General features: G+C 43.0%; 2 protein-coding genes and 1 non-coding gene across 7 annotated transcripts; all 3 read right to left on the reverse strand.

The window, feature by feature from the left end:
- Window positions 1-2500: 2500 nt before the first annotated feature.
- LOC136530157 (small nucleolar RNA Z247) lies at window positions 2501-2637 on the reverse strand. Its single transcript, XR_010777651.1, has one exon. It is a non-coding gene; the product is annotated as a small nucleolar RNA Z247 (small nucleolar RNA).
- A 4500-nt stretch (window positions 2638-7137) lies between these two features.
- On the reverse strand, window positions 7138-7533 carry LOC136525557 (uncharacterized). Its single transcript, XM_066518502.1, has one exon. It carries the CDS (start codon window positions 7531-7533, stop codon window positions 7138-7140), a length of 396 nt encoding a protein of 131 aa, XP_066374599.1.
- A 3383-nt stretch (window positions 7534-10916) lies between these two features.
- On the reverse strand, window positions 10917-16557 carry LOC136527519 (leucine carboxyl methyltransferase 1 homolog). Of its 5 annotated transcripts, none has more exons than XR_010776803.1 (14): window positions 16295-16557; window positions 15471-15559; window positions 15240-15376; window positions 15089-15136; window positions 14842-14923; window positions 14128-14230; window positions 13844-13964; window positions 13717-13764; window positions 13397-13480; window positions 13245-13309; window positions 12883-12934; window positions 12708-12746; window positions 11465-11665; window positions 10917-11099 (listed from the first exon to the last, which is right to left on the reverse strand). XR_010776803.1 is itself a non-coding variant. In XM_066520280.1 (13 exons), exons 1-13 carry the CDS (start codon window positions 16396-16398, stop codon window positions 11871-11873), a joined length of 1008 nt encoding a protein of 335 aa, XP_066376377.1. In that variant the 5' UTR covers window positions 16399-16557; the 3' UTR covers window positions 11523-11870. The 5 variants fall into 5 exon arrangements, 2 of the variants coding, with proteins under 2 accessions (XP_066376377.1, XP_066376376.1); XR_010776804.1 differs by lacking the exon at window positions 10917-11099 and adding an exon at window positions 11803-11906 and having other exon boundaries at window positions 11523-11683; XR_010776805.1 differs by lacking the exon at window positions 10917-11099 and adding an exon at window positions 11803-11906 and having other exon boundaries at window positions 11539-11665.
- Between the last annotated feature and the right edge of the window lie 3065 nt (window positions 16558-19622).

Raw genomic sequence — 19622 nt, forward strand, 5'->3', positions numbered from 1 at the left:
GCTGCTTTCACAACAGGACTAAAAGTATCCTCATAATCAATGCCATATCGTTGTTTGAACCCCTTTGCTACTAGGCGTGCCTTATATCTGTCAATTTTCTCATCTGATCTTCTTTTGATTTTATAGACCCACTTGCAATCTATCACATTTTTACCTTTTTGAGGTGGAACTAGATGCCAAGTTTTATTCCTGATCAATGCATCAAATTCAACATCTATAGAACGCCTCCAATTATTATCGACTAAGGCATGTTGCAAATCAATAGGACCTTCAGTGGTGGCTGCTAACTGACCATATCGAATAGTTCCATTAGTGTAAATTTTTTGTTTGTGTATACCTTGTTGTAGACGTGTGGTGGGTCGCTAGAGAGCCGGTGCTGCAGGCGATGTAGAAGATCCGGTGGGTTGATCTGTGGCTGGCGCAGAAGATCCGGTGAGCGAAGATCCGATGGGTTGATCTGTGGCTAGCGCAGAAGATCCGACGAGTGGCAGACCCAAGGAGATTCTCCACCACCGGTCGAAATATCCTGTCCCCCCGTTCGCGGAGCCAGGCGAGGCGAGTTCGAGATAGGTGGCGCACGCGGAGAGGATGCCGATGGAGCTGACGCGTTCGTCACGAGCGCAGGAGCTGACGCCGCCGGATCCAAGACCAATCCTATCGGCTCCGTAGTGGAAGGTGCAGGTGAATCAGCCTGGGGATCGCCGCCTGTTCCTGCCAAAACGGGAAATTGCACAGGGAGCATGAAATGACGCCCATTTCCAGCCAGATTTATTTCGTTTGACGCCAAATTTTTTATGTGTTGCACGCTTAGACATAGGGTTAGTATACAGGGAATCATTATCAAAATGATTTGAAGAATTGTCGTCCCCAAAATCATGTGAAGGATTTGTCAAAGTTGGAGGAAGGAGGAGAATTTTAGATCGTAATCGAGCACCGACGTTTGGGTAGAGTTCGGCGAAGGGGAAGACATGTTCATCGAAGACTACGTCTCGGGAAATATAGACACGCCCTTCATTGACATCCAGACACTTGAACCCCTTGTGTATGTTACTGTATCCTAGGAAGACACAGCGTTTGGAGCGAAATTGCAACTTGCGAGCGTTATAAGGCCGTAGATTCGACCAGCATGCGCAGCTAAAAGTACGAAGAGAGGAGTAGTCTGGTGTTCGATGAAACAGGCATTCAAGAGGAGTTTGGTTATTGATAATTTTACTAGGGAGGTGATTAATAAGATAGGTGGCAGTGATGAAAGCTTCATCCTAAAATTTTAAGGACATAGAAGCATGGGCTAAAAGCGAGAGACCTACTTCAACAATATGACGATGTTTGCATTCAACGGAGCCATTTTGTTGATGTGCATAAGGGCATGAGACATGATGCGAGATGCCAATACGCTGAAAGAAGGCATTCAACTTTTCATATTCCCCTCCCCAGTCAGTTTGCATAGCGAGAAATTTTCTATCAAATTGGCGTTCAACCATAGCTTGGAATTCATGAAATTTTTGAAAAACTTCAGATTTATGACTAAGCAGATAAATCCATGTAAACTTGCTGAAATCATCAATGAAGCTAACGTAATAACTGTTTTTGCAGGACCCCATACATCAGAAAACACAAGTTCTAAGGGACTCAATGAGATACTCGTGGATCTAGGATAGGGTAGCTAATGAGTTTTGCCCTTTTGGCAAGCATCGCAAACAGTTTCTTTATTCAAATAGGCAACAAAGGGAATACTATTTTTGCTAAGGACTTGCTGAACGACTGCAAAAGAAGGGTGGTCGAGACGACTATGCCACCTGGACGAAGGAAACTTGACAACACCAAACACCCCTTTATTCGATGACGGCCTAAACTTCAATGGGTAAAGGCCGCCTTCACATTCCCCTCTAAGGATGGTTTTCTTCGTCGCCTGGTCCTTAATCAAAAAATAGTTGGGATGATATTCAATAAAAGCATGGTTATCGGATGTAAGACGATGAACAGATGCAAGGCTTTTGTTAGCTTCAGGAACATAAAGAACATTGTTTAGGATGAGATTTTGATTTGGGGTACGAACAAAACTTTGACCAATTTGGTTGATTCTCATACCTGCGCCATTAGCAGCATGAACCTTGTCATTTCCATGGTACTTGTCCCTCACGGTGAGCTTCTCTAGCTCTCCCGTGATGTGGTCGGTAGCACCAGTGTCGGTGTACCATTTGGTGTCGATCCCATATGATGCAGAGGAGGCAGATCGGGATTGCTCTGGTGGGCCGGTGAAGGAAGCGTCAAAACGCTTGAAGCAGCGAAGTCCGGTGTGGCCCTCCTTGCCGCAAAGCTGGCAGATGGGTTTATCGCCGTTGTAGTTCTGTCGGGGGCGCCCACTGTTGTTGTTGTTGCCACGGTTGCGGCCGCGCCCGTGTCCTCGGCCACCACCGCCACGGTTGAAACCGCCACGGCCTCTAGTGTAGCTGTGTTAGCAGATGAACCGGATCCACCGTGCAGGAGATCCATCCGCTGTTCCCAGCTCACTAGCTGGGTGTAGAACTCGTCCAAAGATAGCGGCTCCGTGCGCGCCATGACAACCGAGACAATCGGATTAAAATCCATGTCAAGTCTGGCTAGTACATAGGAGATGATCTCTTCATCTTCAAGACGTTTGCCGGCAGCCGTCATGTCGTCAGCAAGAGATTTCATCTTGTTCAAGTAGTCGGTGATTGTTGACGAGCCCTTCTGCGCTGTGTTCAATGCCATGCGCATGTTGATGATATGGCCCCGAGACTGGGAAGCCGTCATCTCTGAGATCACTTTCCAGATATCGGCCGATGTGGCACAATTGGAGACTTGCATCTGGATCTCCTTGGAGATATTGGAGAGCAGATAGTTAACGATCTGCTGGTCCTTCGCAACCCAAGTTTCATACTTAGGGTTGGGGATGAGCTCAGTCGGCTTGTCGGCCGCCTTGGGGATCTGCTTCGCCGGCACCACAATGTCGGGCTCGAGATAGTGCGCTATCTGCACACCGCGAAGAGCAGACAGCACCTAGATGTTCCATAGGGGAAAATTCCCTTTGCCCAGCTTCTCGGTGACGGGACAACCGATCAGAGAAAATGATTGTTGAAGCGCAGAAGAGGAAGCCACCGATAATATTGTGGACTAACCTAGCTTTGATACCATGTGAAAATGGTTGGAACGTGATGCCCTCTCAGGCTCACGGCTTCATGTTAATATAGCCAGAAAGAGCCCCTGGCGTGGCGGTACAACTTGTACAACAAGAAGAAGCTAACTACTTTGGTAACTCTAGATTACATCACAAGATTACATCAATCAGGAGATACCTATCCTATCTAACCGAAGCCGTGATACTTGCCTTCACCCGTAATCCAAGCCTGAGCGCACAATCAATCTTCAGGAGATATCAATCGTCCAGATATATCAATCAACCAGATATTGCGGTCATGTGATCCTATTGGATATTCTTAACAATGAGGCCATGTACATTGGGCAGCATACCGAATGCCGTTCACTGTGCTAAAATTAAGAAAGAGACAAGAACTTGATGTTTGGCATGAGCCAAAGGATGAAGAGAAATAATCCCTTGAGACTAACTCTTGTTGTAAATGGGCTTTAGGAGAGTTAAGTGCTAGAAATAGACTCTTTACTTGGACAAATAACAAAGATCAAACGATTTTGGCTAAAATAGACAGGATATTTTTGTTACAACTGATTGGAAGAGTAATTTTCCTTTAGCTAGAGTTAAAAGTTTAGATAGACAGCCTAGTGATCACGATCCTCTCATGTTAGACACCGGAGATAATGGTTATTTTGGTAAGAAAATTTTTCGTTTTGAGAAATGGTGGTTACAAGAGGAGAGTTTTGTTAAGGTAGCTAAAAAAGCTTGGTCAACTCCTTGTAAGGTTTCTAATAGTATGGAGGTTTGGCAGTTTGGGATTAGGACTTTGCGTAGATTAGCTCGAGGTTGGGCCTCAAATGGAGTAGCCAGTATGAATAGAGAGAAGGTAGAGCTAGCTTTAGAGTATAATAACTTAGAGACAGAAATGGAAAATAGGACCCTCACTGATTCAAAGTTGGCCAGATTTAGGAAAGTAGCTAAAGATCTAGACAATATCTGGGCTCTTGAAGAGATCAAAGCAAGACAGAGATCTAGAGATAGAGACATTCAAGAGGGAAATAGAAATACAACTTATTTTCAAGCTGTTGCAAAATCAGAGAAGTAGGAAAGAGAGTAGAGGGTTTAGAGGGCCCTTCTGGTTTAGTAGAGGACGAAAAGGGTATGATGGATATAGCTGTTAGTTTTTATAAGTAGTTGTTTGCAAAGGAGGATAGAATGAATGTTAAGTTAGCAGATAATTTATAGAATCAGAGTGATTTGGTCACTGAAGAGGAGAGTGCTTTTCTTACTCAGCCTTTTTCTCAGAAAAAAGGAGCCTTTTTCTGAGGAAGAAATTAAAGCGGTGGTTTAGCTATTATGCAGATGGAGCACCAGGCCCAGATGTTGTCTCTTTTATGTTTTACCATAGGTTCTGGGAGGTTGTTAACAAAGACTTGTTAGCTATGTTTAATGACTTTTATTTACTAAGGTAGACTAGACATGTATAGGCTTAACTTTGCAATGATAACTCTAATCCCAAAAGAAGAAGGAGCAAAAAGTCTATGAAAAAATTGCCTATATCAGCCTGATAAACTGTAGCTTCAAAATTTTAGCAGAAGCTCTGACTTTAAGGCTGGGAAAAATTATAGATAGATTAGTTTCTCCTCACCAAAGCGCCTTATTCAAGGAAGATATATTCTGGAAAGTGTAGTGATAGGCTGATAGCACATGAATTAGTGCATAATGCTAACAAGAGTAAGGAACCTAGGTGCATTCTCAAACTAGATTATGAGAAGGCTTATGATATAGTGTCTTGGGAGTTTCTCTTTGAGATTTTAAAGTCTAGAGGGTTTAGTAGTACGTGGGTTAATTGGATAGAGAAAGTGGTCAAACAAGGCTCTGTTGGAGTCATGCTAAATGGAGAGGAGAGCAGTTTCTTCAAAACCGGTAAAGGGTTGAGACAAGGAGACCCTCTGTCTCCTTTACTCTTCAATTTGGTAGGGGATGTGTTGACTAGGATGTTAACAAAGGGAGATGATAGTGGTCTGATAAAAGGGCTAGGTGCTGATTTCAGTATGGATGGGTAATATCTTTATAGTATGCTGATGACACTATACTGTTTCCAGAATATTATATAGAACACTTATACAACTTGAAAGGTATTCTAATGTGGTCCGAATAGTTATCAGGGATGAGAGGTTACTTCCTTTAAAGTGAGATGATCACTATGAATATTCCAGAAGAGGTTGCTCATAGGATCTCTCACATTTTTGCTTGCCCTTTAGGTCATTTTCCTATTAAATACTTAGGGGTCTCCTTACATTTTTCTAAGCTTAGAAGAGAGGTCATACAACCTTTAGTGGATAAGATGCTAAAAAGGATAGCTGGGTGGAGAGGGAAGTTGCTCTCTTACGTAGCAAAGGTAGTGTTAATTAGAGCTTGCCTGACTAGTATACCAATTTATCTTATGTCCTTCATTAAGTTCCCCAAATGGGCTATCAAGATTATCCAATCCCATTTGGCTTATTGTTTATGGAATGATAATTAATATCGTATGCACAAGTTCCACTTGGTTAACTGGGACAGTGTCTCTATGTTGAAAGAGTATGGTGGATTAGGCATACATAAATTAAGAGATCTTAATTTGTGCCTACTAGCCTCCTGGATCAAATTAAAAGGTACAATGTAGAGGGCATAAAAGGTGGAAAGAGCTTATAGATTTCAAGTATGATACTAATAATCCTAATATTTTTTGTAGTTCCACTAGTTGAGGTTCTCAGTTTTTTAAAAGTATTATGTGTTCTGCTTCTGCAGCCAAGATGGGATTTAGATGGAAAATAGGGAATGGAAAAAAGTTAAATTCTGGGAGGATAACTGGCCGGCTTGGCACTTCAAGCCTAGCTACCGAATTTTGGGAATTATATGTGATTGTGCAAGAGAAATCCAAAACAGTGTATGATTTGTGGGATGGTACTAGCCTGAAATGTACTTTTAGAAGATGTGTTGCTGATAGGATAATGAATATGTGGTTAGAAGTAGTTCAAATTGCTTCAACATTAATTTCTCTGAAGAGGAGGATTCATTGATTTGGAATTTTAGTTCTAATGGGGTTCCTCACAAACTCTGTATAGAGTTATTAACTTGAGAGGTGTTTTACCCGTGCATGTGGCTCTTGTCCAAGAATAAAATGCTTACTATAGATAATTTGAATATTAAAAAAGAAAGTAGAAGATATGTCATGTTTGTTCTGTACAGAACCAGAGTCTGTTCATCATCTTTTTTTTTAAAAAAAAATGTAGTTGCAAAACAGATGTGGGAGCTTCTTTCTGAGATCTTTGATAGAAAACTGGGAAATGACTTTCTGTCAATTGGGCAGCTTTGGCTAAGCCATATATAAAAAGTTTTTAGTTTGTAATAATTCCTTTTGTGCTGCAGCCCTGTGGGGGCTTTGGAAGCTAAGAAATAACACTTGTTTTCAGGGAATAGGCTGGAAAGACATGAGGTCACTGTTACTAAAGATGGCAACCATGATACAGAGTTGGTCAATTCTATGCCGTCAGGAGAAGGATGAGTTTGCTGTGAAGCTGAGAAGGCAGAGATCCTGGGCTACAAGACCAATAAGAATTTCTGGATAGACCAAGTGGAGGACAAATGGGAGAAGTACATGTTCCAACAGGCAACAGGCTCAGAACTGGGATGGCAAAGAAATTCTAGAGGAAGTGAAGGAGAAGCTTTCTGGAAGTCCTATGGAGGAAAGAGCGATTTCAAATAGGTGTTGGTTTAGTCTGTTAAGTTTGGGAGAGTCATCAAATGAGAATTTTGATTCAACAACAACAGCAATCTCGTACAAAGCCCGGCTGGACCATTATTCTCAAACACCATATTTAGAGAACGGTAGAACATAAAAAGGGCACTGAAATGCCTCGTTCACTTAACAGTCGAACTAATTAAAGCAAATACTTCTCATCATCATGGTCCATCAGTCCATGGGTTTATTAGAGCAAGCCTACTCAAAGTTGCCACCTGTAGGCCGGGCAGTTCACACTTCACTCGTCGTCATCATCGTCAGCATCAGGTGGAGGCATTGGAGCCAGCGAGGTGCCCGCCGCCACCGATGCTGCTCCAGGCCACAACGCGTACACGTCAGTATGAGGCGTCAGCTCCATGATGTCTGGCACGGATGGCAGGCCCAACTGCAGCGTGAGATACGGCGACGGTAGCAGAGGTGGCACTACCGTCTCTTCCTGCATGGTCGGGGCCACAGGTGTTGGCGGTGCCGGTGGTGCTCGCGGTGCTACAACTTGCTGGTTAACATTCTCACGGTACAGACGTAAGTACTCGGACATGGACTGCACATAATCAGCAAGTCCGAGGTTAGCAAAGCCGACGATCAGGTCGTCGGCGGTGATAGTGAGGCGCCGGTCTCGCCGGCACTCCTGCATGGCCGCCCGTGTGAGGACCGCAGAAAATTAAACGATGCACTGGTCCATGGTTTCCTTGGCACTGCTGGTGACCCTTGACTCCTTGAGTCTTGTGGCAGGACTTGGCGCATGATACGCGTTATGGTGCACTCACCTCCGCTTGGTGCGTGAGTGCGTGACGACGCGAGGAGGTCAAGGTCGACGGCGCCGCCCTACGAATTCCCGCCGGACACCACTCCACCGGAGCTCCCGCCGGATCTGCAACAAGCCACTCCGCCGGAGCCCACGCCGACCAACACACGAGCACCGCGCGAGCCCCCACTGTCCGGATGTCATGCACGAGCTCCTTCCAGACTCCAGTGGAGCTGCAGGCCGGACGCGAAGACGGTGCCGTGGAGCACCTCGGTGCCAGAGTTGGAGGTGGAGGTGGAGGCGCTGCGGAGCACCTCGCGGGTACGAGCTCCTTCCAGTGGAGCGCAGCACGGGCTCCCCACCGCCGGAGAGGAAGGCGAGGATGGGCTCCCCGCGGCTGGGTCCAGCGAGCCGTCGAGGCACGTCGACTCCGAGTAGCCGTCGGACACGGGTGATGCCCCCCACCATCACCGCCGCTCGCCCCGATGTACACCAGCTCGTACATCTTGCCGGACTCGAGCGCGGGCCCCCTGTACACGCTCACACAGTCAAGCACCTCGCCGATGGCAATAGAGGGGCGCGAGGTGCTCAGGGCCAGACTGGGCATGAGCACGACGGAGATGCTCATCATCAAAGGGCAGAGCAGCGGCACCACGACGGAGCTCACCGCCTTTTTGATAGAATGCTTCAATGGGTAACCTTACCGAACTAAAGATGCGGTGATTCTACGCAAGGTAAAAACAATCAACCCAAAAAAAACATTAGGCCTCGTTTAGATTACGAAAAAATTTCAACCCGGTGAATAGTACCACTTTCGTCTTATTTGGCAAATATTGTCTAATCGTATACCAAATAGGCTCAAAAAATTCATCTCGTGATTTCCAACTAAACTGTGTAATTAGTTATTTTTTTACCTACATTTAATACTCTATACAAACGGCTAAAAATTAATGTGATGGAGAGAGAGTGAAAAAATTTAAAATTTGGATGGCATCTAAACAAGGCCTTAATAGAAACCAGACCTAGCAGCCCAAAAAAACAAATCCATATTGACTTTCTTGGACAGGCCTAGCCTAACTAGGCTGGCTCCAATCCTAGCCGCAATGTAGAAAACCAAACAGTCCCTACATGGCTAGCCGAGAAAAAACAAATAGCTTGCCAGTTGCTCGGTGCTAGCTGGCCGCGTGAAGCAGAAAGCCAGAATCTTGTGGGCCTATACTGCCTTTTTTTTATCTGGCTACTAGTCAAAAACATCTAGATAGAAAAGGTATTTCATTAATTAATTCTAACACCTAGTTCGGCTAGAGCCTTGTTAGCTGTCGACTTCAATAGCACTGCTGTGAACATCCTAAAACCAGCAGCCTGCTGACGCCATGTTAGCGTTGATGGTCGGGACCAAGATGACGCATACAACATTCTCATGGAACCTGGGCACCAGGCGGATGCTAAGTGAAGAGTGGCGTAACATGCGTTTGTGAGATCTGGCAAACTGCAGAAACAATCGATAGAAGAACAGAAACATTGGACTTGGCTTCCCCTAAACTCCCGACTTTGTCACTATGCAAAAAGAAGATTCCCTATCACATCAAATTTGCGGTACATGTATGGAGTACTAAATGTAGATGAAATAAAAAACTAATTGTACAGTTTGGTTGAACTTTGCGAGACGAATCTTTTGAGCCTAATTAGTCAATGTTTGGACAATAATTTACAAATACAAACGAAATTGCTACAGTATTTATCGTCACATCAAACACTGTGCAAAGGCCGAATCCGGACGAAACTCAACGTGCCCTTGAGTGGCATAATCATTGATAGATAAATGAACCGTGTATGTTGAGTACTCAAATGTCGTATTTGTGGTGGCTCTATGACTTTGAATAATTGTAAATCTGGCTATCACTTGGCCACCTTGCACAAGTATTAAAACATGATACTATAATAATAAGGAACAAGATATAACTTGGTAGTTGCACATTCCAGTACAAAAGGAAATTTTGATTCAACAACAATCTCCAACAAATTAAGCCTGGCTGGAACATTATTATGAAATACCATATTTAGAACCGTAGAAAATAGAAAAGGGCACTGAAATGCCTTGTTCACTTAACAGTCGAACTAAATAAAGCAAATACTTATTCTCAACATCATGGTCCATCCGTCCATTGGTTTATTGGAGCAAGCCATTAGAGCAAGCCTACTTAGGGGGTGTTTGGTTCACTCCTCACCTCCTAATTCTAGTTTCATTTAGTCTTATTTAGTCATTTTTACCCAAACATTATGACTAAAAAGGACTAAAAAGTGTATTAGCCAACTAGTCACCCAATTATTGCTAAATGGAACTAAAGTCCACCTTTTAGTCAGGCTGCCTCACCTTTTAGTCACTTTAGATCTAAACACCCTAACTAAAAAGGACTAAAAGGCCTCTTTTAGTCTCTTTAAGTCTACCAAACCAAACAGGGGGGTGACTAAACTTTAGGAGCTGATTTAGGTGACTAAACTTTAGAAAGTGTAAACCAAACATGTCCCTCCAGGGTAGGTAGGGGGTGTTTGGTTCCCACAACTAAATTTTAGTCCCTGTCCCATCAGATGTTTGGACATATGCATGGAGTATTAAATATAGACGAAAAAAATAACTAATTACACAGATTGCGATTAATTTGAGAGACGAATTTTTTAAGCCTAATTAGTCCACGATTTGACAATGTGGTGCTACACTAAATATGTGCTAATGATGGATTAATTAGGCTTAATAAATTCGTCTCGTAAATTATTCTCCATCTATGTAATTAGTTTTATAATTAACTCATGTTTGGTCCTCCTAAATAGTATCCGAATGTCCGATGTGACATGGACTAAAATTTAGTCCGTGGAACCAAACACCCCCGTAGTTCGCTTCACTTATCTTCATCATCAGCAGCAGGTGGCAGCATCGGTGCCAACCGCCGCCGCGGGTGCTCCTCTAGGCCACAGCACGTACACGTCAGTACGAGGTGCCAGCTCCGTCACGTCTTGCACGGATGGCACGCCCAACTGCAGCGTGAGATCCGGCGATGGTGGTGGCGGTGTCGCTACTGTCTCTTCTTGCATGGTCGGGGCCACAGGTACTGGCGGTGCCGGTACCGGTGGTGCTGGCGGTGCTACAGCCTGCTGGTTAACATTCTCACGGTCCAGACTTAAGTACTCGGATATGGGCTGCACATAATCAGCAAGTCTGAGGTTAGCAAAACCGACGATCAGGTCGTCGGCGGTGATAGTGTGAGGCGCCGGTCTCGCCGGCACTCCTATACATGGCCGCTCGTGTGAGAACCGCAGAGAATTACACGATGCACTGGTCCTTGGTCTCCTTGGCGCTGCTGGTGACCCTTGACTCCTTGAGTCTTGTGGCAGGACTTGGCGCATGATATGCGTTATGGTGCCTTTCGGGATGGTGTACTCTTCAGGTGGTTTCGATCCTGTAGATATTAAAAATTTATTAGATGCCTCGTATCATATTCACCAAGTATACCAAGAGCTCCACCATATTGTACCAAAAAATTATTTATTGAAACAGATGTAATATCAACAACCTGGCTATATGTTTTTCTGATCAATTGTAAAGAAAATGACTAACGGTCTAATAAGTTCCAACTCGCTATTTTGTTGGTACCGCTTGCGGGCTTCTTAAATCCTTTTTAGAAAGGAAAATGCATCTTGACCTAATAACTGGTTTCTTTGTCGGTAGCGCTTTATGTAGCCCGATCTAGCTACCGAAAATGAATTGTTTACGTACCAAAATCTCGAACTGCTAGCGACAATATCCCTTGTCCTTAAAACTCACCTTCAGGATCATTATGGTATAGGCGTAGGTACTCGGTCATGAGCTGCACATAGTCGACCAATCCAAGGCTAGCAAAGCCAACAATCAGGTTGTCGCCGGTGATAGTCAAGCGCCGGTCTTGCCGGCACTCCTGCATGGCCGCCCGTGTGAGGGCCGCAAAGAATTGCCCGATGCACAGTTCCATGGTCTCCTTGGCGTCCACTAAAATTGCACAAAAAACTATTGAACCAGATGTAAATCAACAACCTGGCTATGTGTTTTCTGATTGTCTTAAAATGACCAACAACCTAATAAGTTTGAACTCGCTATTTCAAGGTCATGATGATAGAAAAACTCACCTTCAAGGTCATCATGGTGATCATCATTTGCTAAAGCATTGCGCATGGCTCTTGCAATCTTGTATTTGTTATTCATTGAACAAAGTGCATGTATTTATAATCATCTAGTGAAGAAAGAAAGTTACACGTGTCATATTTGATTTTTGCATGTCTGCCACTTGTCGTTGATTGTATATGGTACCATATAATGAATAGATAGATGTCATATATAATTTTTGCATGTGTGCCACTTGCTGGAGCAGGCTTCGCCCTCTTCGCCCCGCCCCCCCCCCCCCCCCCCCCGTCCATTCAGTTATCTCACGCTGTGTATTTGTCTTTTTGTTGATAGAATGTGTTTGTCGACTTCTCCCTGGAGGCCAAGCGGGAGGTAAGCACCGAATGACTTTTCAGACCGGACAGCCTGTTCGCTTACTCGTATACGATCGTGGATTATAAGTTGGAACAGTACTTTTCTCTCACACCAAACCAGCCAACAGTAAATAATCCACGATCGTTTACGGCCTGCCGAACAGGCTGAAGAGCGAAGGGCCACACGACAAAGTCAGGGCGACACCAAGGTTAAACCAAGTACAACGCCGTTGAACTTGAACCGCCTATCAAAGCAAGCCCCAACATCAGGAGATGCTTTAGGTATCCTACTACCCCTGTTCCTTCTTTTATCATGCAAAGGTTACTCCGGGGAAGACTGGTACGAATGGTGTCAGTTTACAACAAGTACAGGCGTACAGCTGGTACCCACAGAAGAAAAGGCACCAGTGCTACTATGTCTCTTTAAAACCAAAACTGTCAAATATGCCCTGAAATTGAGAAGACTAAATTTAGCCTCGAAACAGAATTTTAGGCTGGTGGATTCGGACTGAACAGAGGCGTTTAGATTTCACAAGAATCATATAAAGTCAACTAACCTCGGCATCGTTGATTCCATAGGCCACACAGTAGTGTTCCTGAAAGCAGAAAGCAGAAGTCGAAAGTTTCAGATGCAGAAACACACTTAATTTAACAGCTTTTTCAAAAAATAAATAATAATAATAATTTAACAAAGCAATGAGCAGTACATTATTTCTCAAGGGGGACACATACCTGCATCATATACCACTCTTCAAATTCATCAAACAGCTCTAATCGTTCAATCCTGCATCCATTGCAGACAGCCTTATCAGTTGTGACATCATGGAAAGGTGCACTATAACAAAAGCTGGAAACTGAGTTATCAACCAGGATCAAATTTAAAACTCTAGAAAAAAGAACAATTCAATGGGGGTGAGCATCCCATTCAATAGGTAAGATGTTTTCTCCAGTTCACATGATTGTACCAACCAGCATCGTCCAACAAAATATTTTAGTTTCAGTGGTCTCTTATCACTTTCATCCTCTTTTATATTTGAAAGTCAACATTATTTTTGTGTTTCAGTACTATTTATAGATATCACTAGAAACATTACCTGCGTCTTTCTTGACTATCAATGAAGTCATTATAGATTTTCAGCATATCCCATGCAACAGCTCTCTGAAAAAATGATCATAAGAACCCCAGTCCCCAGGAACTATAACATTTTGATATGCTAATATTTCATTCATATTATCAGTAATGTACCTGCCATCCATTGCCAAGAAAAAGTTTCTCCTTGTGACTCAAGGTTGGTGTAGCATTTATACCAAGGAGGGGGCATCCTCTACTCTGCATCAGCAGGATGACAGATGGCACTAGGTGATATGTTAATGCTAAAACAAAAAATGATTGACACATCTATACTGAATGGTACAGACTAGAGCAAGGGCTAACCAAATACAAGCACCACCAGAGTATGCAAATTTAACCCAAGTTTTTTACTGAACCTTAAGCCAAAGGGTTTATGTGCCACAGTGAATTAAAGGTTACAGTGGTTCGTGGAAATACATAGAGTAAACAGATACCTCAAGATTTCTAATCATTTGCTCCCCAAATGCATCATCAGGATGAATCTGCATCAAAACATTAGCCATCAATTCCAAAGGCTACACCTAAGAGGCAAAATATAGTACACCATGAGAATGATTCGACCTGCTCATATAAGAAAAAGACAGCAGTGGAGAACTTTTGAGATGCCCAACTCACGATAGCACCAGTGGCAGTCGGATCAAGGTAAATAAGCACACACTCTGCAATTATAAAGGTTGGCAAGCTGATGACAACAGAAAGTTATATCAAACACTTGAAAGCTTGGTTTATATTAAAAAGACATAGAAACTACATCATGCACGTATCCTAATTGATGGTGTCCCTATATTGTGTGGCATATTTTCTAGTTCAACATGTTTTCATATCAGAAGAGAAAAGAAGCTTACCTAGGATCCATTTCAGCCATGCGAATAACTGAATCCAGTTTTGGTATGTCACGAATATCAGCAGAAAATAGCTTGTAATGCGTGCTTATTACTTCACCTTTTTCTGAAATAGATGGATAAGTTATTGCGCAGGCTACAGGCACATCAAGAAAAAGAAATGTCCAATTCTGTAACATGTAGTGGTCACTCTAACTTGCAATTCTACTTGAATCTGAAAGTAATATTTTGCAAAAGTTCATTATCCATTTTAAGTTTTGAAGTTCTCACAACGAGACAGAGAGTTTTCTTCCAAACAGGACGGAACGGCTACCTCTGAAACGAAACGAAAAAGGAACTTTTTCTGCTATGGTAACTAGTACTTTATGCTTCTCCAAGGACCATTTATTTGCTACTATAAATCAGTGGATACACATTAGTGAGAACTTGACAAAAGATAACTTGAATTTTCTGTATGGAATATAAGACTTGACTACTACTCTACTCAGTAAACAACACGTCTCCTTGTATGTGTTTAAACACAAATATCTGTGAGATACAACAGAAATAGGATAAGAGGCAGACATATAGTGAATAATTGACAAATAGATAGTTCTAAAAGGATATTTTAGTATAGTGCATGAAATTGTTTAGGAGTTTGGGTCAATCCAATTACAAATTGGAAGGACCCAACCTGCAAAAAGGGAATGATACACAGAGAGTAAATGAGAGATGTACCAATTGAAACCGAAGCTTCTGAGCCTAACTTTTCCTTCATTTCACTATAATGGTTAATGATGGCGGCCTTTTTGCTGGTAACCTGCCAAACATTTGCAGTTGACAGATATTACTAGCGTGCATAAGGGTGAGAAGATGCAAGTGGGAAAGATTCGATAACTACTGGCATGCTAAATCACAAACACAAGAATTACATTGCATCAAGGTGTAAAATCCACTTCAGTACAGAAATGAGAAATTCCAATACCTCCTTGAAATCCAGTTCTACATAAAGGTGTGGAGCCATCCCTTCATCCTTGGGGTGGGGAAAAAACAAGAACAAAAATGGAATGTATCAGTTGAATCAACACAAATTAGATCTATGTACTAAGGGATAATAATTGAATTAAAGGACTAACTTGCAACTGGAAGAATGTTGTGTCAAAGCCAGCACCAAGAGATAATATTTGTTTAGGCTTCTCATTGTTACTATTCTTCCCCGCATTGAGTAATTGATGCAGAAGCTTCCTGAGAACAGACCAACGCGCATAATACCCTGCAGTGATTTGGAAAAGGACAAGGTTCAAAATTCCCAAATACTTAATGTCTACATCACCCGAATAAAGACAACATCCAGAAGCAGTACCTACCACGATTGATTATTGGAGCCCTCCTTGTTGGTCGCCTAACAAAAAAACGCACATAATCATCCTTCATGTACCCTTTGTTAACACAGGACCTGCAAAACAAGTTAATATGCCATGTTAGTAACAAATACTGTGGCAAATACCTAGTTTGCAACCAGAATGCTATCTAAGTTTAGAACCATTCCCACATTTTGCATAGTCTGCAGAGCATCTTGCAGGGTTCTTAAGATTGATTTCAACCTACTATGACATAAATAGCAGTGACTACAGATGCACATGAGCCTTCTGAAGTGTTCGGGGCTGACATTTTGGCCACTTTGTGTATCAAGTATCAAGGACAGAAGCCCACATAAGCACTTCAAGCTGTGGCTTGAACTCGCTATCCGCTAATCATCCACACAAGAGATAGTTCAGTTGACAACGAATTGGTAACTGCAGCATACCTTCTTGCTTACCTTTATACTTGATTTCTTACACAGAAAAATAAAAATGGAACATTTCTATAGCACTGTATATCCCCTTGCCGCAAGGAGGGACTTTCACATCAAAATTGGAGTGACAAGCTACCCCAGTTCATCTTCCTAACAAGAGAACCGTGCATCGTGTTACATGCTTATGAGCCTGGCTCAAGTGCTTTCTAGTTCCTACGCCGATTCATTGCAACCAAAAGTGTATAATTATCGACAAACAAGCGGCCCAACAAACCAGCCGCGCCTCTTCCATTCCATCCATCCACCACCCAATTGCAACGGAGAAAACAAATTAGCCGCACAACGGAAACCATCGCATCTCTGGGAGAGAGGGGAGGAAAAGGGAAGGGGGGTTACAGCTTGCTGGCCGCGGCGTCGTCGTTGGTGGCCTGCACGGCCGCCGGGCTGCTCCGCGTGGCGGCGCTGCCTCCCCCACCTTCTGCCGAAGCTGACGCCTCCATCCGGCTGGGGCGCGGGTCGATCGATCAGGGCGCCGCCGGCCGCACGCACGGACGGGACAGGCACGGGGACGGGGCGGTGGGAGTCTGGGAGAGGACAGAGGAGAGCGGCGCCTGAACCGCTGGACGCCAGCACACGGCACGGAGACGGACGGAGCAGAGAGAGCGGGAGAAGCAAAGGCAGAGGAGGCTATACAGCCCAAGAACGCAACGCTATGTGGGCCGGAAAGATGGGCCTGCAAAAGAATACAGTCCGAGCAGAGTTTTCCTCCTTTTCTTTTTTTTACTAGCAAATATACCCGTGCGTTGCAACGGGAGAGAAAAATCTATTAAACGTTAAAAGAAAAATGAGAATGTTACATTTCTACTTATTTTTTTGTACACTTCCCATTAGAATAATAAGGTATAGTTTATTTTATAATAATCATGACATCTACGGAGTACTCTATAAGTTAATATTGGCAATAATATGATAATGTCATGTTAAGTCTGTTTCAAATTAAAACTATAATCTTGATAGATTTTTTTTGTTGTAAGGCATAAAAATATTTAGTCGTAAATATATCATAATTTTAATTTTCATACTTTCATTATGTTGGTAGACTTACATTTCTAGGTACGTGATTTTTATTGAGACCTATAAAAGTATGTAATTCTATTATCTGATCAAAGTCGGTAATGGGTTTTGTGTCAAGGGTTGGTCTGTCCGGTCATGACTATAATAGAGATCTCTCTCAATTTCCCTATAGTAGCCCATGTCGAGAAATCACATTGTTATATGCATACAGATTAGAGATAGATTTATATTGGTTATATTAGAACTACTTAACACCATGGGAAATAGGTTCTTTGTCGAGTGCCAGGCTCTCGGCAAAAGAGTGGCACTCGGCATAGGCTGCCCTACGTAACGGTGTTCGGTCACGTCCTTCTTTGTCGAGTGCCTGCTGTTAGGCACTCGGTAAATTTTTTTTTGGAAAATACTTTGCCGAATGCCCCTGACACGGCGCTCGGCAAAGTTTCAATATTTGTTTTTTGAAATGTCTTTGCTGAGTGCCCACTGATTCGGCACTCGGCAAAGATAGGAATTAAAAAAATTACTTTTTTTTGAAATACCTTTGCCGAGTGCCCCTGTTAAGGCACTCGGCAAAGAGGAAATTTCTAAAAAAAATTCAAAAACCTCTTTGCCGAGCACCTTATTCTTGCACTCGGCAAAGACCCCCTTTGCCGAGTGCCATGCCCCGGCGTTTGGCAATTTTTTTTTGTTTTTGGCCTCCAAATTTTTTGTGCAGACCTTTTTAAGTACCAGGAACTCCTCGTTAGAATTTGGGGATTTTTTGTGGCTTTTTGATATATTTAGTTACTTTATTTCGTTTACTTGATTTTTTTCAAAAAATATAAATTTGAACTGCACGTGGTACGAATAATTGAATTTAATGATTTAAAAAATGATAGTCATGTTACTGAGTGTAGTGTGAGGCCGTATCCAGGAACGGACCTGAAATTTCGGACATCTTGTTCACGAAACATGACCGCGAACTTACGTACTAAGTGTTTTTAAATTCTATAAAAAGCAAACGAAGTCCGAAAATCATAAAACTTGTTGAGATGTCGTGATATCGTATGTGGAGGCTATGATAAAAATTTCAGAAGATTTTGTGCACGTTGTCATATACGATGCTTACAAACCAAGACATCTCCACATGTGATATCCTGCAGAGTTGAGCTACTTATTCCGCCAGCTTTGTGCCAATGAGCTTTTTCGGATCGTCATTGATGACTTAGAAAAAGCGGCACCCGTGTTGCTCTGTAAGTTAGAGAAGATCTTTCCACTCGGCTGCTTCTTGCCGATGTAGCAGTTGATTGTGCACCTCCCATATGAGGCACGGATGGGGGGGGGCGTGCAGGACTGTTGGTGCTATCCAATCAAGAGATGTCTGAAGACTCTTCGCAAAAAATATAGAAATAAAGCCAAAATTAAGGCTTCCATTGCAGAGGCATACATTCTAGAGGAGGTGTAGAACTTCACAGAGAAATACTACACTGAGAACCTTCCTAGCGTTTATAATCCACCCCCTCGTTACAATGCTGGCGAAAATGAATCGAACCTCAACTTTTTCCAAAGGCAACTCGAAAGCGCAAGTGCATCGACCACTAAGCAATTGAAAAATGAAGAGTGGCGCAGTATCATGCTATATGTGTTGACCAACCTTGTCGAGGTGCAGCCGTTCATTGGGTAAGTTCTAAATAAACTTGTTTCATTTCGCTGTATGTCCTTGTTTCTTCGTCCAACCCCCTTGTTTCTCGTTGGTATAGGGAATCTCTTCGTCAATCCTGGCATGGATAAGGCAACCTACCCCACAAGAAAATGATACCCTTCTTTCACAGGGTGCGGGACTAGAGAGCCCCGATTTCATTTGTTGGTTCAAACAGAAAGCCCAAACTGATGCGCCTATAAATGACGAGCTGACACAGGTTGCAAACGGTTGTGCCGTTAGGGTCAAGTCATTTACTGGTTATGACGTGAATGGATATCGTTTTCACACAGCAAGCTATGAGTAGAGTCGGCCCAATCGAAAAACCACTAACAGCGGAGTTGTTATGCTCGGCACTGATGGACTCGACTATTATGAAAGAATTGAAGAAATCTACGAACTCTCATTCTATGGTTCCAAACCTCTTACTCCTGTCATATTCAAATGCCACTGGTTTCATCCTAGAGTAACGAGACGGACCCCTAAGCTTGGGCTAGTCGAGATTCGACAGGATTCCGTCTATCCAAGAAAAGATGTCTACATTATAGCTCAACAGGCCATCCAGGTTTATTATACGTCATACGCGTGCAAAAACACCAAGCATCTTAAGGGTTGGTCTATTGTGCACAAGGTATCGCCACACGATAAACTACCTGTCCCAAACGATTAATATTACAACTTCAACCCAAACACATATGATGGAGAGTTCTATCAAGAAGAGGGGCTACAAGGGAGGTTTGACATAGACTTAACCGAAGAGATAGGAATGGAAGTAGACAATGAAAGAGATGATGACGAGGACGTTGGAGACGAGGTGCAAAATCTGAAGGACATACAAATGCTTGAGCGATTATATTTAGGCAATGACAATGAAGACAACATTCCTCCTTTGGATAGTGTTGATGAGTTGGACAATATTGATAGTGATGACGAGACCTATGATCCAGCTAATCTCAATCATGAAGATTGTTTCTA

This window comes from Miscanthus floridulus, chromosome 19, assembly GCF_019320115.1.
Source record: "Miscanthus floridulus cultivar M001 chromosome 19, ASM1932011v1, whole genome shotgun sequence".
In the NCBI taxonomy this organism is placed as follows: domain Eukaryota; kingdom Viridiplantae; phylum Streptophyta; class Magnoliopsida; order Poales; family Poaceae; genus Miscanthus; species Miscanthus floridulus.

Excerpts from the sequence above, each read along its gene's own strand:
- LOC136527519 (XM_066520280.1), bottom strand. The coding sequence starts at position 16,398 with ATGGAGGCGTCAGCTTCGGCAGAAGGTGGGGGAGGCAGCGCCGCCACG. Across the intron at positions 14,924-15,088 it reads TAGAACTGGATTTCAAGGAG|GTTACCAGCAAAAAGGCCGC; the intron begins GTATTGGAATTT and ends AATGTTTGGCAG. Across the intron at positions 12,935-13,244 it reads GATAGTCAAGAAAGACGCAG|GATTGAACGATTAGAGCTGT; the intron begins GTAATGTTTCTA and ends CAATGGATGCAG.
- LOC136525557 (XM_066518502.1), bottom strand. The coding sequence starts at position 7,533 with ATGCAGGAGTGCCGGCGAGACCGGCGCCTCACTATCACCGCCGACGAC.